This window comes from Pavona decussata, unplaced genomic scaffold, assembly GCF_977016875.1.
Source record: "Pavona decussata unplaced genomic scaffold, jaPavDecu1.1 SCAFFOLD_156, whole genome shotgun sequence".
Taxonomy (NCBI): Eukaryota; Metazoa; Cnidaria; class Anthozoa; order Scleractinia; family Agariciidae; genus Pavona; species Pavona decussata.
The window spans coordinates 4172501-4197035 of record NW_028145568.1 but is presented as its reverse complement, the minus strand read 5'-3'; the positions used below and the strand labels follow the sequence as shown (position 1 = coordinate 4197035).

At 38.1% G+C, this 24535-nt stretch overlaps 1 protein-coding gene and 1 long non-coding RNA gene across 3 annotated transcripts; one reads left to right on the top strand and one right to left on the bottom strand.

Moving 5' to 3' along the window:
* The first annotated feature begins 226 nt into the window (after positions 1–226).
* Positions 227–24312, top strand: LOC146465416 (phosphatidylinositol phosphatase PTPRQ-like). Of its 2 annotated transcripts, XM_085128754.1 has the most exons (19): positions 227–393; positions 2393–2413; positions 2871–3169; positions 3582–3729; positions 4868–5155; positions 5817–6110; positions 6927–7205; positions 8009–8320; positions 8644–8928; positions 9651–9944; positions 11603–11709; positions 11826–12027; positions 12947–13049; positions 13388–13652; positions 14953–14998; positions 16806–16931; positions 22048–22072; positions 23143–23311; positions 24004–24312. In XM_085128754.1, exons 1-19 carry the CDS (start codon positions 318–320, stop codon positions 24199–24201), a joined length of 3537 nt encoding a protein of 1178 aa, XP_084984880.1. In that variant the 5' UTR covers positions 227–317; the 3' UTR covers positions 24202–24312. The 2 variants fall into 2 exon arrangements, with proteins under 2 accessions (XP_084984880.1, XP_084984881.1); XM_085128755.1 differs by lacking the exon at positions 2393–2413.
* LOC146465417 (uncharacterized) lies at positions 22099–23136 on the bottom strand. Its single transcript, XR_014868323.1, has 2 exons — positions 22419–23136; positions 22099–22347 (listed from the first exon to the last, which is right to left on the bottom strand). It is a non-coding gene; the product is annotated as an uncharacterized LOC146465417 (long non-coding RNA).
* Positions 24313–24535: the final 223 nt, after the last annotated feature.

Below are 24535 nucleotides of genomic sequence, written 5' to 3'. Positions count from 1 at the left end.
TAGCGCTGGCAATTCGTTGACTAACTCGTTTTTATTAGCTCCGCTCCCCTCCATTAAATTGCTTATCTTCCCTATTGTCTCCTTGGGGATTTAGGAACGTCTTGAAATCCCAGTAATGTTTGTCTTACCATCCAATAACAGGATGTCCTATCGAGACCGTCACGCTTTAGCTCTTTTCCTCGCCCTTTCAGCACAGAGATGAAGTGGTACTGAAAGCAAAATTCGGCTGTGCGCGTTAGCTTCAAATACGTATTATTTATCATTTCTACGCAGCGTTAAGAAGGCCGATCGATCGATTTCTTACTCTCCTGCTTAATATGGGCATTTTGAACTCGAACACCGTAATGTTGGTTGCGATTTATACTTGTCTCTTACATGGAACCCAGAGAACAGGTAAGACTCAAGCAGGAATAAGTTACGTTATTTAGTATTAGATACAAGCTATTGATTACTAAATGGAGGAAGCAAGCAGAAGCGACAGCATCTACAATCACAAAAGGGTTACATAAGACTAGACGGAATACGTTTTAATCAGTTATCAGGTGTTGTCTTAAACTACTGGAAAAACTTTACTCTTCCGGTCACCATTGCAACCTCGATGAAATGCTAAGTTTTCATCGATTCTATCTTTTTGGGGCCCGACTGCGGTCAAATTAACTCAATCAAGTCAATTACCTTGAAGGCTGAAACAACAACCTTTTAAAATTCGAGTGAGGTAGCTTCTATGAACAACCCCCGACAGACAATTTCGTTACTCTTTTGTCGAGATAATATTTCAACAAAATTGAAATTGAACGGAACGAGATTCAATATCTAATGGTAAACAAGCTCTTTCTGATAAACCGGAGTTTTTCCATTATGTATAGTCTACACAAAGAGACATCGTGTTATTAATGAAAGAAAGCGAAATTTAAAGCTCCTGATTCCCAACACATTGAATAATAATAATAATAATAATAATAATAATAATAATAATAATAATAATAATAATAATAATAATAATGATGATGGTGATAAAAGTCTGCAGAAATAAGCAAATAAACTGGCAAAGTAAAGAAATACGCAAGGCAATGCAATGCTACGTCTGTCAGACTGTGTGGTATTTACTGTGAGACAACTAAAAAAATGTATTACGTAGGCGGCCGGTCGAAACTGAAAATGCTTTTAAAGTAAACTGACACCTTTCAGTGTTAGCAGGAAGGTGTTACAGAACATATGTTAAACTGATCATTGAGTGGGGAAGTTGAAGTCATAGGAATTTAAAATAGAAATACAAATAAAGGGACAGCAGAGAGGGGTGGGGCAGCGGGTTTTGTTGAATGTGTGTCAGTATTCGGGGCAGACAAATGCATTTTTGGTTTTTCGGGGTGTTCAAATTTAGTAAATTTCTAGAATTGGGGTATTAAAAAATTCAAAAATATCCCTTGGCGTTATTTTCCTTCCAGTTATGAGCAAGAGAGGATCAAGGATCCTCTCTTGTTATGAGCTGATTAATGAAGTGATTTCGTATCCAATGGGACAACTGAAACTAAGCTCTGAGAAAAGTTAGAATTTTAATATTTGAAATCGTTCTATTTAGTCAGATCATCTGAAATAGTAAACACTACAGCGCGCTTTCAGGTCTAGACTCTCACAGGTTCTTAAATTTTTATTGCCTTTTTAAATAACAACTTTCCCCAAATTCCGTCTTTTGTAATAATATTACGTATTTCCTTTATCTTATCATATCCCGTGTTATTATATAGACAGGAATGCTTAAAAATGCACCACTACATCCGGATTCGAGTGGCATATTTTCCATAATCCTCCCGAGTGAGGATATTGATGGCGTAATTTCCCACTTGTCCACGGTTGTTTGTGTAAACAGTCAATGAAAAATGGCAAGCGATAGATTGTCTACATAATAGAAAATTACATGGTGGTTTGAAAATATAAATTTTATTTTCTCGTGTCAAAAACAATATTTTATTCACTTTGCTGGGCTCGATGGTAAAATATGGTTTGTACCACAATAAAATAAAATTCATATCTTCGCGCCGCCGTGTAATATCCTTTATTTCCTGTTATGGTCACTTCCTCTTTATGCAATGGAGCCAGCTTTAGCCTACATAGCTGAAAAAAATTTTGGGCGAAGGCGAAGTTTGGACAGCGGAGCATCGAGAACGAACAACGTAGCCGTCGGATACACTTTTTCTAAAAGTATTTTTATATTTTACAAAGTTGTCATTGTTGATAAAAGCGCAGCCGGGAATTCCAATTTATTTTCGTATTTTCCTTTAATTATTGTGCCCACTTATTCTCCCCTCTAACCAACCTTGAAGATGTAATTCATTATGTGGATTACTAAATGAAGTCCATGAATTTTGATATGTTTTGTTTGTGTTTTCTTTAGGCACACAAGCTATTAGCAGAGGTACAGTATGATTCAGTAAAATTCAATCTGGCGGATAGTTGTTTTATTTTTATGTCAACCCTGAGGAAGACCAGTAAAAGTGATCGAAACGTCGGTCTTAAGAATCATTTTACCCTGTAGAAAATCCCGAAGAATAGACAACTTCTACAGTCTTTGAGAATGAGAGGTGAAAGTTTAAGAGAAACTTTTCGTTTTACTTTTATAGAGTGATGAAAAATTCTGAATATTATTTTATACTGAAATTAATAAGTTATGTAACGATGCATTCTAGAGCCTTGCTTGTGCGGTGCTTGTCAAAACAATAAATGCCTAAATCAAATACAATTTTTTTCAGAACAATTGGATGAAAAGCCTAGGCAATAGATGAGTTATCGAGATAAAAACAAGCTCTGCTCGCGGTTAATTACTTTATGAAGATAGAAAATTAGTTATTAATTAGGATAGAACTTTGTTTCAGGTTGTTCGGATCTTGGAATGGCAAGAGGCACAATTCCTGACAATGATATTACTGCTTCCTCTGTGACGAATTCTGATTCGTATGCTCACTATGCAAGGTTAGGAGACAAAAAAGCATGGGTTCCTGATACAATTGATAAACATCCTTGGATACAAGTGAATCTTCCGAAAGGGATGAACATCACAGCCATTGCAGTGCAAGGTTTAAAGGGCTCAGGCCGATATATTACAAGGTTTTACTTGAGTTATGGCGATGATGGAAATACATGGATGAATTATACTGTTCAAGGAGAAACTAAAGTAAGTTTGTTGTTAGGGATGGTCTTTTTGTTATTATTCATATCTGCTAAAGTAACTCTCCTGAATTATGCACAAGAGCCCTCGGCCGGAGTAGAACAAATTTCCTGATCTCGCGTACGGTTACTCACCAAATTTCTTAATTAAAAGCATCTTTTGACTTGTTTTCGATAAGGTGAGATTTCAACCCTAACTTAAAACTCCGAAAGATTTCGATCTCTCAAATAGTTGCTACGGTTTTTTATGCCGCATTTTCGTGCCATTCCGAACCAATATGTAATAGACGTTAGAGAAACCACAGTCTTAATCGTTATATCGAGTTGCACGAAATTGGGGGCAGGATAAATGATTTTCTATTTATTTGTTTTCATAAACAAATTATATTTTTTTGTTACTTTGTATTCTTTTTCCAAAGGTGTTTGAAGCCAATGTAGATGATACCAACACTGTTAAAGTTGATTTAAGTCCTTCTGTCATAGCACAGTACATTAGACTGCATCCAACAAACTGCTCCAACAGATGCGCCCTAAGAATGGAGATTGATGGCTGTAATTCAACAGCAGGTATTGCCATGTTAACAATAAATTTAACTTTGGCAAGGTTGATTTATTCATGTCTGGTAACAGTGTACAAATCTCAGTTACATGTTTTTCAGCTGTTATATCTTTTGTTTTCTCAAAGTATTGAGGCGGAAAGTAAACGCCACAATAAAACAGATAAGCAACGTGCTTAATTCCCTGAACCCGACTGCCTAATTTCTAAACGCATGACAATATATCGGTTGTGACGTACCCGGCGATCGTCCTAACAATTAGCAATTAAAAGAACATAATTTATTGTAGAATAACATGCACATCGGGTATATGCAAACGGTCCGCGCGCGTTAACGTGAAGGCCCATTTTCTGAGGAGCGGGAAGAATAACTTGGGTAGACTCGGGAGGTTGACTAATGTCAACAACTACCCAAGGTTGAGATTTAGAAATATCTTTGACTTTGACAAAGATGAATCCATTAACCAGTTATTCGATACTTTAATTTGGCTAACACATGGTAGCCTGTGGCGTTTCTCTACAACATGGTAACGCATAATGTTGTAAAAGGTATCGAAAATTCATCTTCGGCACTTTTAATCCCCAAGGCACTAATAAACGTTTCTCATTCGACTTATTTATTCTTGTTATCCAAGTTACTATGCTTCCACTAATTCTTTCTTGTCTCGGTGATTTAAAAATTTGATGTAGGCCCTGTAACCCAATACAATTGACTCTGCTGGAAGGAGCACCTTTAAATTAGTAAAACGGCCAGGTTTAAATTGTTTCATCCTCTCCCTGTGAAGCTGTCCAGAATTTGTGTCTTTGTGCTATCATAATCGGATTTAATCGTAAAGAAAACGGATCACGTTGGGCCGGTACCCCCGTGTGACGTATAGTAGTGGCGCATAGTAGTATAATCCTCAACAAGTTATTTGCAATTTCACCATTGTAACAATAAATTCTCCTGGAGCTGACTGGTGCATCTGGTCGAATACGGAGTACACGTTTAACCAAATTGAATACTAGTGCAATGTGTATACAGTGATTGCAGTAGTTTAATTCATGATCAACCTGCCCAGTGATCAACAAATAATCCAAATCTTCTTTTAGTAATGGCTATAACCTTATGACCTTGAAATTTTCACGCACAAATCGATTTCTTCTTAGGTTTACCTGGTAGACCATCTTCACTTGCTGCGACCTCTATCTCAACCAATTCTATCAGCATCACATGGAATGCACCAGCTGAGATCGATGATGGCATCACAGGGTACAGTGTGCGGTGGCTGGAGGATGGGGCATCTAATCCAACACAGAAAGTAAAAACAGGCAACAGAGTGGCAACACTTGATAACTTGAAACCATACACTTGGTACACTATCCGAGTGCAAGCATATACTAACAAGAGAGTCGGCCCTTGGTCGGTACCATTGCGAGTGAGATCTGGTGAATTTGGTAAGTGAATATTATATTGTAAGTTACACAAGACAAGGCCGCATGATAAAATAGATTTTAATTGTTGAATTTTCTGGCATAGATCCCAAACAGATATATACCATGTCAAATATCTTGAGTTCATACAAGTCATGTAATTATACAATCATGGACTTACAGCAATTTCTACAGTGCTGCATGTAATTTTGAAAACCTCTTTGTGTGAAACACACGAGGAGCGCCAGCTACTCACTGAGTACATTGCTTGTATGTTGGTTGATGTCACGTACCAATAGTAAACCCAGTGGCTGATCTGTACCTTCAGTAACATAAGGGTGGACGGGGGGGGGGGGGGGGGGGGGCTGACTCTATCACTCCCACAAGCTTGACTTTCTTCTTCTGGTGAAATGAAATACATTTATCTCAGCAGCTCTTGCCCAAAAAATAAGGGCTTCCCTGCATGTACTTGACACTGTTAAGATCCACCACTGAAACTTGTGTTTGCAGGAATCTACATGTAACATGTAGTGTATAAAACTAGTGGAAATTTAACTGTCTGTGAACAGCATAAAACATCAGTATTATGATAACATAAATCAGGTGAGAACCCAGCCAGAGGTGCATGCAACATGCTACATGCTGTAGGCTCATGTTTGTTTTTTAAATTTCATTTATAATATAGTACCATCTGCTACACCCGGCAACTTCAAATTAGGCTCTAGTTCACCACTTTCAGTCGATGTGTCGTGGGATGCGATACCAGTAAAGCAACAGCAAGGGAACCTCCTTGGTTACCGAATCAACTACACCAAAGAGGGATCTGGGAATGAGCAAAGTGTGACCGTTGGGCCAGATCAGTTGTCGTACACCATTAAAGGACTTGAATTTGCAAGTTACTCTGTAAAAGTAGCAGGTTACACTGCAGTTGGTGTTGGCATATTCACTGCTCCTTTGAAAATAATCCCAAATGAAGGAGGTAAGTCCTGAAAAAGAAAATATAACGTAAGACAATTGAAAGGCTTGGTGCATGATCGACCTACGTGTATAGTGTATCCCTACCACTTTCTGTTGTTTTAGCTCAGATTCACCAGACTTTTGCATGTGGCCCTCAATTCCTTCATGGAACGTTGCCCCAATGTTTTATCCGTTGCTTTGCGCTTCATTTGTAATAAAAATCTAGAGGTACATGGTTATGGGCAAGATTTCCGTTTTTATTACAAAATTTAGCGCAAAGCAGCAAATAAAACACTGAGTAACATTACATAGTTTGAGCATTATTTTAAATTAGTTAATGTGGGGATGGGTGTGGGATAATAGCTACAACATGAGCTTCAAATGTGATTGCATCTTTCTTTTTTTTTCTGTTGGTCATTTATCCCAGCTAGACAGTCAGGCCTTTGCTTGGCTGAAAACACAACATTCACCAGACTTTGGAGTAAGTTGGTAATCCATAAGAAAGTGACCTGACCAAGAAGATGTTATGATATTTCCTTTCGGATACATTTTTGTGGGGAATTGCTCCTGCAGTTTGTAACTCGTCACAAAATAAGTCATGAATATCCTGCGTTTCGAATCCCTTTCAACGTTTGACGTCAGAAGTCAACAATCAATTTTACAGCTTTCTTGTAGTCTGTGTAAATCATAGGATGCTTATACTGTTAACAGTTAACACTGATAAGCCAGTTTAGGTCAGTTCTGAAATTTATACATATAATTATGTAGTATGGACGAGTATGCAGTAAAATGTACAATTTAATTTTTGTTTCATATTAATCCACTACTCTATTTTCAGCCCCATCACCCCCCAGGAACGTGGAGCTTTCTGTACTTTCAGCCACAGAAATCAAAGTGACTTGGCTTGAACCACTTACAAAAAATGGAAATATTCGGAGATATGTAGTGGCATATGGTAGAGAACGTGACAACCTGGACACATCGCAGTATACAAGCGACACAGAGTACTCGCTGTCACCTCTGGAGGAGTACACAGAGTACTTCGTCCAAGTGAGTGCTGAAACAAGTGTTTCAGGGATTCCTTCTGACATCAAGCAAGTCAGAACACTTGAAGCCGGTGAGTAATATTTGCTGAACAGGAACATGAAGCTGACGTTGTAGCACTTCTTGACTGTTCTTTGAAAATGACATTGGCCAGGGGTACATGTATTTAAACAACACAGCAATGTACAACAAGTATGTTAGCTGCATTCCTCACAGTACAATGGATATAGCTGGATTTACAGAGAATAAAAAAATACATTTGTTGTACACATGCCCTATAAATTGAGGAAGATGATGAGGATGATGATGTACTTAACTAAAATGCCACAGAGATGTCAGCCTCTAGCTGTGAAAATGTGAAATGTGTACAGTGTAGTTCCAGAAAATATTCACACTCCCCCTACAGAAGGGATTGGGAATTTCTGTTGGGTGGGGCGGGGAGGGAAATTAATAATTAGTTTTCTTTTACACGACCAACCCCCACCAAACACTTACCCCCCACCCTGCAATTGGTGATCTGAGTACTGTTGGCTACATGTATACTGTAGCAAAAAGTGGCACTTCAAAGTCGGCCATTCTTTAAAGGTTTTCACGTACAGCTGTATTAACCCTATTGAAAGGGCTTTTTTTTCTTTCTTTCTTTCTTTCTTCTTCTTTTTTTTTTTTGCATAAATAAATTTAAGAGGGTAAAAGTATCCAATTTGGCAAAACAGGCTGCCAAAACCTTGTTACTTTGGAAACATCAAGTCATTGTTGGGAAGAGGCACTTTGTGCCCCCAGGCTGAATAGGTTCAGTCACTCGCACAGATAACACAGTTAATGGTCTTTTTGTGATGGATCGTTTATGAATTCAGACCGTTTGGTTTGTCAAAACAGCTCCCAGTTCTGATCCAGTCATCAGCAAAGGCCAAGATGAAACTAAGGCAGAGGATGCTCACACCATACGAGTCGCATGGCAGGAGATCATTCTAAAGGACCAAAATGGCGTAATCACTGGTTACACTGTGTTTTACAACGTGAAGGATCGAGCCGCTCAGTTCAGCCAGAATACAAGTGAAAGTGAAACAAGTACCATGATCACGGGATTGAAACCTTACACCAACTACTGCATCAAAGTAGCAGGCTATACCAAGGCTGGAAGGTCACCATTAAAGGAACCTTGTTACTACGTGGAAACGCTACAAAAAGGTACATTATTTGCATGGCATTTTTCCCTATAAATCTGACGGTGAACATTGGAGCAATACTTTGGCAAGTTGTGTGAACTAACGTGGGATTGTGTGCACATCTACTAACCTAACTGCCCAATTTTGTGGCCTGTAACCTTCTCCGTTTATTGTAGAATGTGACGTGTATGAAAACATTTCAGTCAAATACCACTGTATATTGTACAACTGTATATCACTGATACAAATTTGTGAGAAAATACGCTCAATATCAATTTAACATATTGTATTTGTGTTTGTTGTGATCATTGTGTTGCACTCGGCTTTCTCTTTACAATACTTCAGGTCCAAGTCATCCTCGTGATGTCGTTGTTCAGGCCACTTCATCTGAGACGATTGACGTAACGTGGAAAGAACCAGCCATACCGAATGGAGTCATACAAAGATACATAATTTCCTATGGACAAAGGAGGGACGATCAGGATGCTGAAGCTGAAGTTACTGGGAACACATTTACGCGTACTTTAGTTGGTTTAAGAAAATTCACTAATTATTACATCACAGTCCGAGGAAGAACGACAGAGATCGGAAATGCTTCAAGAGTATTGAATACAACAACCTTTGAGGACCGTAAGTAGGCCATTTAAATTAAAGTAGGTACATGTTAAATAGTAGACTACGAATAATATCTCTTTTGCTCCTGAATCCGCGGGGAAGAGCACGACAATCGAGGGGCGAGTGGCGCGTGCGAGCGGCAAAGCCGCGCGTAGCGCGGGGGCTACTCGCGGATTTACCGCTCGCGCGCGCGACTCGCCCCTCGAATATCTTGCGTTCTTCCCCGCAGATTCTCGAGCGAAGGAGAGACTGCTCGCAGGCTAGTAAAATAACATCCTCGCGCGTCTTATGCTTACCATGAGCTACATCGTATAACTGATGGATAAATTGACTACATGTACAGTGTGCATGTAATTTTAGCTTATAGTTACATGTGTATGGTAGCCTGAGCCATTTCAAAGCTTGTGTCGGCAGGACACATAAATTTGTACGTGTAGTCATCGAGTTCAGCTAAAACGTGTAATGATGGATCACAGAATTAACTCTTCAGTGTACGTTGAGGTGCTAAAGCGAATCCATGAAATTCCTACTGAGTGTTGGCCCTGGCAAAGGTTGATCAAATCAGAATCTTGCCTCTTGATGTCTCCAATTTCCTTACCGTTGTCAGTAATGTTGTTTAGCGGTATGATATAAAATCTTTTCATCAATTTTGTGATGCCTTTTCGACAAATATTTCACAGACCAAAGCGAACCGTTGGGTTTCCCTTTATCTCTGTGTTTCTTCTCTGTTTCAACAGGTCCCGGTTCCCCAACGCAGTTCAGCGGCCAAGTTATGTCAGATGCGGATGTACTCTTGTCCTGGGGTGATCCTGTTAATGCCAATGGGATTATACGGAAATATCACATCAAAACTTATGACACTAAGACTGGACGGCAAGTTAACAGCCACGAAATCGATGCGCGGGGAGATCCCAAGAAACAAAGACTGATATCTTCATTAAAGCCATTTACAAATTACACCTTTACCATCCAGGCTGTCACCATAAAGGCTGGAGAAATGGCAAACTTAACCGCAAGGACACACCAAGGAGGTAACAGACACTTTTGCGATGTTTTCGTTGTTGTTGTTGTTGTTGTTTTTTTTTTTCTTGGTTTTTCCGAGTTGCTTTGAACTTTATTACGAAAGCGGGACAAAGTGCAAAGTTCTTATTAGGAAAATTTGTTTTCATTTGTATGCAAACAGAACTAATTTTGTAAAACGTTTTGCACTTAGCCTCGCTTTCATAATGAGGTTCACAGCAACTCGGAATGGCCTATTAAATTCAGCTTCAATATGTGTACACACACTGTATACCAGGATAACAAAAGACCCGAATGGACTCGAATTTGTAAGCACTGTACACTGACTGGGCCGGCTATTTAAACGAACTTTCAACCGGAATTAGGAAAGTCGTGGTCTAAACCAGTTATTTAAATGCAGTTTCCCTTAAACCATGTTTATTCGACATCTAGCCAGCTGTTAGCGAACAATGACAAGTTAAACCATTTTGTGAAGAGGTTAAACCCTCGTTTACACTGTAAATTTTTGTATAGATATGACCGACGAGATAGCGAGGTATAGACACTTCCTCGAACATTTTTTCAATATGCTAAAATATTTTTGAGGAGTCCTGCGACTAAACAATTTCTCTTCTTCGGTTAACTGATTTGTCGACTATGCTTCAGGTTAATTGTACACGAGGAAGTAATTTTTAACTCGTGAATACGCGCAGGTGCTATGAACGAGTTATCGTAATGTGGGGGAAATGTCACTCGATCGGTCGATGGGTCGTAAACTTTCAAGCATGCGCAATGAACGAGTTAAGCGTTATGTGTGGGAAATGTCCCTCGTTCGCTGGTCGTAAACTTTTAAATGCAGCGTTCTCTCACGGCTCGGTTTAGGTTCTTTCCTCCTTCAATTATAAAAATTTACGTTTTTTGCGTCCGAAATTAAAAGAAATAGACAAAAGAACACTGCACCGATGTATATAGTCTTTGTACGTTTATATTTTGGTGAGGAAAGCGCACTGTTGAATGCCGCTCAAGCAGATCAAGATTGTCGTCCAAGTCAACAGGGATTTCGCGCAAAATGGAAACAGGAAATGCGATGGGGAAACGTCTGAGGGTGTTCCTTGCTTATTTCGGTATTCTTCTTTGCCAGTCCGAAGTCATTTGGCTGTTAAAATCGTTGTGCCATGGGTGCTAGATAGTTAAACACTAAAAACCTAATAAAATAACACCAAAATTAATCACTGCATTGGGAGTTGTGCATGTGTGGCGCAGTGGCGTGGCGTGGTGCGTGGTCTTTGAAGCTGGAGGTTCCTGGTTCGAGCCGTTGTAAATGTCAAAGACAAAATCCGCCTTTGACAAGTTTTTGGCGGGAAACGAGATAGCCCGTCGTTATTTTACTACGGGTTTTTGTGAGAACGACGTAGTGGCGAAACAAGTCCTCGAAACGTAGGTGATGTCGTCTTTTTGGAATCACGAAAGGGCTTAGCTATCTTCATTCAAAGCAATTGGGTCAAGTTCGTCGCTCATAAAGAGTAAAATAAACCTTCCTGGGATATATTTCCTCTTAATACTTCGCAAAAACCGTGAGGGCAAATACTCGTACTCGTATTGGAATCTAAAGCTCCCTAATGTGAGTCCAAGGTTGAAAAGGCTTGATGCTGTTAAAAGTCTAATTTGCACATGATTTTGTAACCTGCAGTTCCTAGTAAGCCAACAGATGTCAGAGCATCGCTACAAGAGAATGGTAACATAAATGTCAGTTGGAAAGAACCAGTTGATCCCAATGGAATACTTACTGGCTACAAGGTAAGATAACTATAGGCTTGCCTTTTCTTGTCGTATAATAACATACTCTAGTCTTGCCTTTTCCTTGTGGTGTAATAAAATAATGAAATGTTTTGTTGCATTTCGTCCTCATGAAGGTGTACTGCGAGGGAAGACGATCGTATAACACTTCTTTCAAAATTGACATCCACGTCACACACTCCGAAACCTCTCGGTTTACTGTTATCAGAAAAGCATTGCGTCAACCTGGCACGGAGTTTATTTTGTATGTAACAGCATTTACCAGAATGGGAGAGGGTGCCCGAAGTGAGTCCGTCGTAGTCAACACACCATCAACAGGTGAGTCCTTTGTTTATTCGCTTATTTACTCTCAAAAATTGTCTTCTGTCCCAGATGACATTTTACGAGGAGTGGTAAATCGTTCAGAATTATGTCAGCCTTGTGATGCTTTGTGAACCCTATCTACACCTGGCTTGTTTTTCTTCTGCTCCATAATTTCGCAAGTATAAAAGCAATGACAATGTGACTTTGAGGATAGGTAGTACGTCCAAAGATGTATCCTTTGAGGTCCACAACGGGAAGTGTTGACGGTATGTGTCGTCATGATTGCCAAATGGCGGCCATCTTGGATTTCTGAATTTCCCCAGAAGTTAAGGAAAGCATCGCCGAAATTGAACGAAAAGTAATCAATTGGAAAACATAAGCACGAGCAGCAGGGAATGTAAAAGCAGATTTAACCAATAACTGTTTGGTCCATAAAAAGTGCCGAGCCAAATTCGATGATGCTTTTCATTAGTGAACGGAAGCTTACTTTAAACGCGTGCGTGCAATCAGATTCCGCAAGTAAGTTAAAAGTAATTTTTATTTACTGAGTTTTCATTTCTCTTTTTGATGATAGTGTTCGAAGCATCGTAACACGTTAATTTTTTATATGTTTACTTAAATCCAGCACTACAAATTTAGCTATCTTATTAATTAGTTTCTTGTTGTCAGTGGATTTAATGTCGTTGTCGGCCAAAATTATACCGATTGCTCTATAGACCCTATGCAAAAATGGCTGACATTTTAATATTCTTTTGTCTGCATTAAGATTTGCCTCACTAGCCTCGTTCTTGAGTTCAAATATCAAAAGAATATTTTACGTTGAACGAGGTAAGTAAGGCTAATTTGAACGCAGACAAAATAATAATCAAAATATTAGTCATTTTTGCATGATTCAAACTTCTTTTGTCACTTACTGAAGGCTGTGTCTTTTTAGCTCCACCCGCCCCAGCCCCTCCTCGGATTGCCGACGATAACATCACACCGACGACGATTACCATTGTCCTGACGCCGACCTCAGATAGCAATGGGGAAGTCGTGTAAGTTAAACAGTGTTTGACGCCTGGAGTAAAATTTTCTGTCTTGGCATTTTATCATATACTGATGGTCCTAGTCTTACATTTAAAAAGGACCAAGGTCAACTGTGGATTGGATGTGTACGTATAATGGTTGCTGTCACATTTAGTGTATTAACTGTAGTATCCTGGATTTTACTGCGAGTTTTGCCAGCCAATCACAGAGCATAGTAAAGCAAAACTGAAACTAACGCTCCGAAATAGCTTCGGCATCCAATTGTAAACCGCTCTAGGACAAAACGTTGTTATCCTATCTCATACGCCTTGGTGCGAGTTTAACCTATGTCTTCATCCTTTTCTAGCGCCCATCAAGTCGTTGTTGAAAAAGTTGGAACAGTCAACAAACAAGAGACGCCATCTTTACCAGGCGAGATCTCGGGTTATAAGGAGGCAAAGGCGAACGGAGAAAAAATTTATACTGCTGCAAGTTTCGCACGGGGAACACTAAACGGTCCAAGAGAGTTTGTTCTAGGAGACGGAAATACGTACGGAGGATACAAGAATGCCCCTTTGGAACCAGAGACGAAGTATAAGGCGTACATAAGAGGGGTGACTAAGTTTAAAGGGGTAAGAACATGAAGGATGAATTATGTAAGAATGTTGCTCAGTGAACTTGTAATTGGTCGAAAGACGTACTTTTATGAAGTTTGGTTTTAGCAGCAACGTGACATAACGACATGGCCACGCAAGTGTCAAATCGTTTCTGCGGATGTTATACGCTATTTGTGTGGAATATGTAACATAATAGCGTAATAGAAGATAAATGACAGATATAACGAAATGACAATAAAACTTTTCTTGTTGTTGTTATGTCCGTCGTTCTGTCGTTAAGTAGCGAGTGCCAAAGAGGACTTACTTTATAAGTAATATAGAATAAACTTTAATTTCCTTAGCATTTAACGCGTTTTTGCTTTGCCAACAGAAAGAAAAAGTATTGTTGTTATGTTGACTTTGTATAAATTAGTATATTGAGTTGATTATTATTTCCAACAAGTATAAAAAGACAATTTACACGACCCGCATATAATATATTTTAGTATATAGTGTTGATATACATGAATAAAGTAAAGTAACGTAAAGTAACGTAAAGTAACGTAAAGTAACGTAAAGTAAAGTAAAGTAAAGTAAAGTAAAGTGAAGTGAAGTGAAGTGAAGTGAAGTGAAGTGAAGTGAAGTGAAGTGAAGTGAAGTGAAGTGAAGTGAAGTAAAGAAAAGAAAAGTAAAGTAAAGTAAAGTAAAGTAAAAGTAGAGTAGAGTAGAGTAGAGTAGAGTAGACTAGAGTAGAGTAGAGTAGAGTAGAGTAGAGTAGAGTAGAGTAGAGTAGAGTAGAGTAGAGTAGAGTAGAGTAGAGTAGAGTAGAGTAGAGAAGAGTAGAGAAGAGTAAAGTAAAGTAAAGTAAAGTAAAGTAAAGTAAAGTAAAGTAAAGTAAAGTAAAGTAAAGTAAAGTAAAGTAAAGTAAAGTAAAGTAAAGTAAAGTAAAGTAAAGTAAAGTAAAGTAAAGTAAAGTAAAGTAAAGTAAAGTAAAGTAAAGTAAAGTAAAGTAAAGTAAAGTAAAGAAAAGCCAAGCCAAGCCAAATCAATGCAAGGCGAGGCAAAGCAAGGTACAGCAAAGCAAAGCACCTGGACGTAGAATTTGTAGGAAACTCGGTTACAACTTATCAGCGTGTTTTCCTTATTCAGTATGTTTCTCATTTTCCCAAATACATAATTTTGTTTCTATTTATAGAAGTACCAAAACCTAACTTTTAAGATTCCAATTTTAAAACATCTAGATCCTCGACCAACCCCCTGCTCTTATCCTTTGTCCTAAGATGATGTTTAGTTAGTACATATTCACGTTTAAAATTTATGTTTACTGTCGTTACAGAAATGGATATATGGAGAGCCAGCCGCTATCAGCTTACCACCGACCGGTAAGTCTTTCCTGCAAGTTTGCATAGAGGCTTTGTGATATACAACTATTTCAATTAACGTTATCGGAAAGCCTATGCAATAAGATCGCAAGCGAGGTGATATGTACCAGTCTAGAGTAGACGTCTTCGATAATTTATTAAAAAACTTAGCCACCTCAGCTATAGCTCCCACAAATATCGTGCATAGTTGTTTGCTAAGCCGATTGTATGCTTCTACAAGCTGATTCATAACAGAAAATGGCCAGATACAAGTCACATCAACCATTTTCGCGCGACTTTCGCCTTTCATTCCTACGGTCGAACGGGCGTACACGCCAGCCTCGCTCAAAAATATAGCTTGACACTTCTCTTCCTTCGTAAAAGTGGTTTCTTTCATCGATTTAAACTTAGCGTTTCATTATTTCATGTCTGATTATCGACTTATTGTTTGCGGCGTTCCTCAAGGAACTCTTTTGAAATCATTGTTGTTAATAAACTGTATGAACTTTTTTTTGCTACATATATTCTATCCAAGAATCTATAGAAAGCGTCTATAGAATCTATAAAATGTTACACCATCACCATCTTTCGAGTCGGACGGTTGCGATTAAGACCACCAATCCCCTTACTTGGATTACGCTTCGCTGTTTTAAGACAATACTATTTTTTGTTGTTTTGAACAGTGTTTTGTTTGCTGTACAGAAAGTCTAGAGAGAAATGCCTCATTTTATTGTTTTAATAACAAATCTTAGTATATAAAATAAATAAATAAATAAATAATTAAAAACTGGTGTATCCGGTCTACGTCAGAAAGTCAACATCGTTGAATAGATAGAAAATAACAGTAAAATTTAAAGTCCTTCCAAAACTTCGGCCCCGATTTCCTTGATAGCCGCTAAATAAATAAATAAATAAATAAATAAATAAATAAATAAATAAATAAATAAATAAATAAAGAAATAAATAAATAAATAAATAAAGAAATAAATAAATAAATAAAGAAATAAATAAATAAATAAAGAAATAAATAAATAAATAAATAAATAAAACTGGTGTATCCGGTCTACGTCAGAAAGTCAACATCGCTGATTAGATAGAGAATAACAGTAAAATTTAAAGTCCTTTTAAAACTGCGGCCCCGATTTCTTAGATGGCCGCTACCCTTATCAGAGAGACTTCAGCAAATATGCCACCAAGGATCACGATTTTCAAACTGTGATTTCATGTACATTTGCTGAGCCTCAGTAACACTTGGCAGATTCTGAAGCTTAGTCCGAGGCCCAAACCACGAAAGGACACGTTTTACTTCCGAAAGAAAGTTCACCAAATGGAACCGCCTGGAGCTTGAGGATAATGTTAGAAATAGAAGAGGCTAAATTCCAAATAAAATTACTCTGTTATACTCCCAAGAAAGATTAGAACTGAAAATATTGTTGAACGGCTTAGCAAAACGCATGTTTCAATTTATGTATCTTTTGAGGTATCCTTCTAATGTGTGTTAAGATAGGTTTCAGATAAAGACATTGTCAGCTTTTGCTTTAAGGTCACGGATGTGTCATGTAGAAACTAGTAAACCAAATAAGGCATTTAAACAGTCACGCATTGCTTAGCAGCCAACATAAGGATTTACCGTTAGTTTTTTTAAGAATGCGCGCGCGATTGCCGATATAAAAAGCCGTCAGGTTACGAGCTTGTTTTTGTAATAACAAGGTAAAATTCTTCAACACGATATAGGTGTCCCTTGTGGTACCACTCCCAAAAAGACGAAACTCCTTCATTGTTTAATCCATGTCCTGGTCCTCATTTGTTCTACATGTATATCTTTCAGCGACTCATGCAAGGAAACCGAGCAACTTTAATTTGATTACAATCATCTTAATCCTATTGGCTATCATCCCACTGGTTAGTTCGAACCTCGCTTGGTTCATCTATGTTTACAGACGACGGAACAAAGGTAAGTAAGCTCCATTTAGCCTAATTAGCAGATGAGAAATAAATGCCAATCAGGTACTAATTAGCTTATGTAGTGTTTTGGTGATATTTTTACGTAACATTTTGCCAATGAATTGATCGCAGTCTATACCCTAAACTCTGATCTGCATCTTGGCCGCTTGTTTATTAAACTTAAGTGTACTTCTTGTTATTGGCTCCAACAAGACTGATCAGTGCGAAATATAAAGTGCACCTACAATTGTAGGTTTAAATTATTGTATTTGAGGTTTTATTTAGTACTAAAAAATAACAAAACGTTAAATCAAATTTATTTTAAGAAGTGTTTTTTTGTTTGGGACTCTGGAACAGGACGTAACACTATTTGGCTCAAGAAAGTAGGTTTTAGGGATCATTTCTAGGCAGGCAGGGTGAAATTGGTGTTTCATCTTGATTAGGCCAAAGACTTTTATATCGGTGAATAAGAACGGTGTAATGTTTCCCGTTCAAATATTTTTGTCAAGATCCGTTTTTGTCTGATTGGGCACCAAAAGTGAGAATTGACAAGGCTTTTCTCTTCAGAAGACGTACGTTTGAAAAACTATTACATAATTTTTCGCCGTATGACTGTTGGGGTGATATTATAGCTAACTATTCGATTTTTTGCCTACTTTCCTCTTGTTTTCGGTTTCTGCAGTGTACATAATGATATCAAGTAGAATATTTATTTGTTTCGTCAAATTTGGCCCATATGCTCGTGATATTTGATTGAATTGGTTAAAAATAACTAAAGAAATTCTGGCCTGTCTTTCGTTGTTCCTGAGAAAGAAAGGAAAATATTTTTGGAGTTCAAGATTGGACTTGGGGTTAAATGATGAAAGGAAGAAAGAGGATAGATATCAACTCTTTTTTGCCGGACCTATTGTCTCTAAAACAGCAAAGTCAACATACCTAGATTTTTCTTTTATCTTCTTAGAGAAAACATTTTACTTATTCTGGATTATCTTTTTGATCAATTTGAACGATTTTCTGCGGTTTCGGAGAAATCAAGAAATCCAAGTGGCGGTTCAAGGATGATGGCTTAGAATAATCAATGACGTAATTCGCACGTCATATGAAAGTATCAACCCCTTTCGCGGTTGCCAAAAGAGCCTATTTTGAATGTATTCTTTACCCTCGAGCTTTCATTGCCGCAGCTTTCCTGAAGTTTTTGGGAAATCCAGAAATCCAAGATGGCGAAGATCGATGTTGCGAAGTTATGGAGAATGGAAGCGCCATCCAGATGGTTAAGACTCTGCCCGTTGTTGTTTTCTCGTTTAAAGTGATAGCGTCGACCCTTCCGCGGGGAGACCAGTGGTGGTAGCAGACATATATGAACACCTACCACTGCCCAAGAATCTTGTACAAGTAAGTGCAATGACCTGGTGTAAATAACCCATACACAGTTCTCCGTTTCCATCATCGTGTTATATCCAATTATTATGAAATTCTCAGCCTCGGATATTGCATTTCTAGCGTTCTGATTGGTTCACTAAATCCCGGTTATCAGCTCATATACCGTAGTTTGATCTTATATGGAAAACGATTGCCCCAGGAGTCGCTAAGCTAAAATTTTTTTTCGGCGGGAAGCGAAAGTTTCTTCGGAAAAATGGAGAAAAAAAGAGAAAAGAAAGAAATACCTGACAATGCTATCTCAATATAACAATAATAAAAGCCACGAAGTTCGGTATGACACTATTTAATGGTACGTATCTCTGAAGTTTCATTTTAAATCAGAAAAATTGCACGATTTTACGATTTAGATCACATAACAGCAACAACAATAACAACCGGTTACCTTAAAAAAATTTCAGGATGGCTTGCAAATCCTGGTGGTAAGAGGTTAAAACCGATCGAAGAAATTTCTCAATAAGAGCTTAATGCCTGCCTTTCTGTTTCTACGCGTTTACGAGGACTCCAGTTACAAATGTTCATCTATGAAATCCGTACGAGCGGCGGCCATAATGTTCGTTTTCGTCGCTCGGCACCACTCAGCAAAACATTTGTACAAATGTGCACAGCTCTTACGCTTCTCCATAAGCTTGAAGTTTAAAAACTTGCACTGAATGCTTGTCTCATGGAGGTTGTACCTCGTACACTTGGACTCGGCTTGCCTCAAGTGTTTTAAAACGTCTGCGTGGAATTCAGTTCAGCATAAAAAAGCCGTCCTTGATCCCTTCCTTCGCTCGACACCACAAAGCAAAACATTTGCTCAAATGTGCACAACTATTTCGCTTCACAATGAGCTGAAACTCCAAAAGCACTTGAATGCTTGTCTCAGAAAAGTTGTTACTCGTACACTTGAACGTTTCTTGAATTGAAATGTCCGGCTTTGTCCGATCTACTTCGCTTTCGATTTTTCATTCAACTCCGTTTGCAAAGAGCTGCGCGTGTCATGTGATCATTACGTTTCGCGCGCTTTGGTCTGAAGTTGCCTCAGCATCCGGTCGTTTTAATTTGAAAGAAATTTTTACTTAAAATTCAGTAAACTTCAACAGCAATATCCAAACGGGGAGAATTTAATAAAACAATTATTCCATTCGCGCTTGTTGGATATAAGATTGGTTATAGCCAACTCGGCGCTTCGCGCCTCGTTGGCTATATACCATCTCATATCCAACGCGCGCTCATGGAATAATTGTTAAATATATCCAAGTAACACTCGGGTCATTTTTGAGTTCCTTGGGTTGCAGGAAGGAGGGTAAAATACCCACCTTATCTACTTCAGAGTATAGAAACTATGACAAGGAAATGCAAAGAGTATATGGTAAGTCCAAAAGTGGTTCCTCAGAGGTCGACAAGATAGGATGTTGACGTCCAATGGTGTAAGAACTATGTCCTTAAAGACCATCATCTTGGATTGGTCGATTTCTCCAAAACCACAGGAAAAGATCAAAATTGTTTCAGAAATACTATAAACCAATGACAGAATGTGGAATGGTATAAAAAAGTATAATAGTCGTGACAATAAACTTACAGTCTTGTTTAAAAAAATGCAGAAAAATTTGAAAGACCCGTGTCAAATTAAAGTCCTTCTAGCCATTGAAACACCAGTAGTCGTCGTGAACAATGGCCGTGCCATAATCAAAATACAGTCCACTCTCTCGTAAGCGACCACCCTTGGGGCACGACAAAGTGGTCGCTTACGGGAGGTGATCGCTTACGGGAAAGATCAACAAAATAAGCCTAATATTGGACTGATTAATTAATTACATAAAAATATTACCTTAGCAGCTAACATAAGGCAAATAGACACTAATGTATTTGATTTTTTCACATCTATTCATTCTTTTGATGAAACTTTGTATAACATTTTGGAACAGATCACTGTAACAATTCCCGTTTACCTACATATCTAATTAACAAATAGATTCCATTTTGCCGTGCGTCTGTACTCTGATAACGCACAGATGACGTCAAAACGTGGTGAGAACAAAGAATTACGCTACGAGCCGCAGGCGAGTAGCGTGACTGATGTTCTCACCACGTTTTGACGTCCTCTGTGCGTTATCAGAGTACAGACCCACGGCAAAATGGAATCTATTTGTTTTATACAATAACCAAGACATTTCAACACATTTCGTAAGCGAGCATCGCGTCAGGACTGAGCTGAGTCAAAAACTTTCCAGCAAACTCAGTTTTAGACTACTACACACATGCAATTGTGATCTTCTAAATTAGAGTATAATCCGAAAGAATTGCAGTAACAATATTTTCAAAACTAACCTTTATTTCAGAAGGAAAATCCTGACCCCAAAATATTACAGCACGTAAGTCGCTTCACTGCGATTTGTAATCGATTACTCGCCATTACCGGATTTCTATCGGCGACATATTTCGACAAATATTTGCTTCCTTTTCACGTCACAACAAAGTTCTAGCTTTTTTGTCCTGGTTGAGATCACTCTCAACGCAAAAACAGTTTGCAAAACTTTGTTGACCAGTCACTCTGGCTGGACTCTAGACTCTGATCACGTGTGCCACTCACATCACTCGATGACGTCAATCGTGCGTCTATACTCTAATCACACACTCCTCTAGACCAATCAAAACGCGAGTTTTACACAGTTCATTGTATAATTATAGCCATCTTCTCTGCCTGTAAACTGTTATTATCTGTCAGCAGTCCGGGGTAGCGTGATTAAAAATTGAACTTTTGTCACTTCTGAGTAATGATTTACTATTGATCATACGTGATTATGTTGGATGGTCGCTTACCGGAAACAGAAAACAAAAGAATATGTGTAATTTCTGGCCTAAAAAGTGGTCTCGGTCCCTTAAGAAAGTTGAGTGGTGGTCGCTTACGAGAGAGCTCTTGAAACAGTATTTAACTGAGAAACAAAACGGTTGTTTACGAAGTGGTCACTTACGGGAGGTAGTCGCTTACGAGAAGTACTCTCTATGAGAGAGTTGACTGTAGTTGCAAAAGAAATTTAACCTGACTGTAAAGGTGTATGAATATTCAAAATGATTAAATGTGGATGAGTGTTAAAGTCTGGTTGATTGCTACATAAGGCTTGCTTAAATTCTCTTAGATTTATCATTATACGTTACCATAATGCCTTAATTACGTACTTTGGGCCCGAAAATTCGTTTTTTTTCTTACCGCAGTTGTCACCGTGTGCACGTGTGCTCATTCGGATTTTTCGTTTCCTCGCTCTTCCGTTTATGTGTTCGTTTGCGTTTCTGGTATGGTCAGTTGCTCTTCCGTTTACCCAGTTCTCTTTGCGATTCATTGGCATAAACATGCCATCATCCTCTCTTGATCAGAACAAATTAATTAAATAAATTAGTAGTCGTATTACAACGTTACGAAGATTTTTCTCACGTCTTATCACTTACGGTTGTAACGTCGAAAAGAAAATCGTCGTCTTGAAATCCCATTCATCTCATCCACAGAAAGCAAGTATTTTTCTATGTTCATGGCTTTTCACAATCCATATTTTCTCAAGTCGTTTTTTCCACACTGTTCGGTTTGAACTTCTCATTTTCCATACTCATCACTCCGTACTCCACACTTTCCTTTCAATCGATAGCGTACTGATTAAATTATTACTAAAAGAATTAAAACTGATAATTGTTGTTATTTTTTCTTAAATTAGATTCCGCAAATATCAGGACAGCGAGGTATTTATGTCAACTTAAAGCGCCTGATTTCTCATTTGAACAATATAATATTTCAGTCACTAGAGAAATCACTCAACCATCATCTCATCATATCATTAGACAATTATAATTTGGACCTTTTGGAAAGGAGGTAAAGTAACCTTTGTGCTAGGACTACCCAAACAAATGAGTTGCCGTACTGTTTCTACTTTTACCGTTGCTGGTTACAAGGCATCTAGCATTACCCTACAGTAAGAATTCAAAATATTCTTGCGGGAGCAAGTTCGTACACTCCACTGCTTTTACTTGCAAACGCTTCACGTAGAGATTATCTGCCTACCTGAGACAACCCCTGAAGTCAAAATACCAATTAAAAGGCATATCTCGAAACTAGAAACCACTCTTAATATAGAACTATTTTTGCCTCTCAAATGCTTTAAAGCTGGCAAAAATGTCTGTATAAAAACACCTCTTGTTTAAAACGAGCAGGTAACTTCTGTTGGTATAAATCGTTTTTTGAAAATCAATTTTGGGGCAGCGATAATTTTTCGCTGCAAGTTTTATCGAGGAAGTGAATTTGTCTTTTAAACCCAGGCCAACATCTCTTACATTTGAACGAAAATGCAACATTTCATATTTGCCCAATGACAACAAATTTAAAGTCACACAATCGCTGTTCCTCAGTCTAGCTTTGTTGAAATGAAGGTCTTTCCGGTTAGCCGCCTTATCATTAAGAGGTCTGAACTTAAATTTATTGAGAGTGGAACCAATGTATTCATATATGTTTTTAAACTGCACTTACTATTCCGTTTTTATTCTGCATTATTTTTTAGTAATAGTAATTTCCACTGTGTAAGTTGCTCAAGCATCGCAGGGCTAGAACAACTACACTGAAGAGCACAAACAGGCGAAAAGTCTGTTCACTTTATTCGTACATAATCCTGGGACATGTGCATGTGAGAAGTTTGTTGAAGACTTGCCCATTCTAACTTAAAATTCAGACTCTTTCAACCCGCTAGACTTGTTACACATTGCCAAAATTCAAAACTCATTTAATTTCTTCCCCTTTTTTTCATGACTTATTGTCACAGAAATGAAACTGAGCATCACGAAAGTTCGTTATTAAATCCAGCAAATGCGGCAAGGGAACTTGGAATGTCAACGGCGACAGGGGATAGGAATAATGAAGGTACTAACCAACACAGAGCACAGGTTTACAGGATGGAGGATGGATATGCTACGCTGAATCCACGTACAATGGTAAAACAAAAATCTCCGACTCACTTTACTCAGTGTTAAGCATTCAGTGTTATCTGGTTGCCGTTCGCATAGAAGCTTAAAATATTATTTTTGTTTCTTCAGATATGTATGCCAATTTCAAATTAAGTTCCTCTCTTAATTTTCAATTGCAAAGGAGATTTAAAGATAAACGATCCTGTTACTAAAAAGCTACGGTTAAAAATAACGAAGGAGAATTTGTGACTTCTGGACAGGAAAGCAGGATTTGTTGACACTATTTGAACATTTTGGGTTACCTTTTTTTTGCCCTACGTTGTTCAAATTTGCTGCTTAGGAAAAATTCAGGTAGTGCCCACATCCGTGAAATGCTATCACCTCCACCATCGTTTTAAAGATGCAATCTACGTTTAACTTTATTTTCAAAATCAAATAAACCACATTTTCCAATAATGTACATTACATAACTTGTGCGACGACATCGAGTTTCATCGCTTGTTTCCTTTATTCTGAGAATAAAATAACCCACATTTCTCTCCATGCAATACTGAAACTGTTTTTTTAGTGTGTGTGTTCTATGTTTTACATTTCTTGCTATCTGTTGTTATCGTTATTGCTTGAAAGACTGTACCATATTCAAGCATTTTTGTCATTAGTTCACTGGTATATTTTTCGTTTCTAACATAACCAGACTATTGTATTTTGTATATTCACAGACTTCAAATGACAGTTGCTATAAGCTTCTTGTGGTTTCCGAGAAAGAATATTGTGCCACTGGAGACCATTATGAATCGCCTACAACTAGTAATGAAATACCTGAAGCAGAATCACCCATATATGTTAACAAAGTGTCTGTACCTGAATCACTTACCTACAACAAAAAAACCCCACCTGTATACGAGAATGTGCCATAGCTAATGATTGTGGCTTTACGGTTGCTTTCAGTCAAGAACAATAGCATTGAGTTGTAAACCGTGTCAAAAGAAAACAAAAAGTCGTGGGAAAGTAGAAGTTATACCAAATGATTGTAACTTACTTCTTTTGACATTAAACTAGAAGGATTAACTGTGTTCTGGTATATGCGTGCAAAAAGGAACCAATAAAATGATACTGATGCAATATTAAAAGACGTAGGAAACTAAACAAAAAATCGAAGGGAAGTAGAAGTTGATATCAAATGATTGCAACTTACTTCTTGTGATATTAAACTAGGAGAATTGACTGTTTCCTGGTATATGCGTGCAAAAA

Bases quoted from the DNA above. Each gene is read 5' to 3' on its own strand.
- LOC146465416 (XM_085128754.1), top strand. From the start codon at position 318: ATGGGCATTTTGAACTCGAACACCGTAATGTTGGTTGCGATTTATACT. The intron at 8,321-8,643 runs GTACATTATTTG...ACAATACTTCAG, and splicing joins CGTGGAAACGCTACAAAAAG to GTCCAAGTCATCCTCGTGAT. The intron at 8,929-9,650 runs GTAAGTAGGCCA...CTGTTTCAACAG, and splicing joins TACAACAACCTTTGAGGACC to GTCCCGGTTCCCCAACGCAG.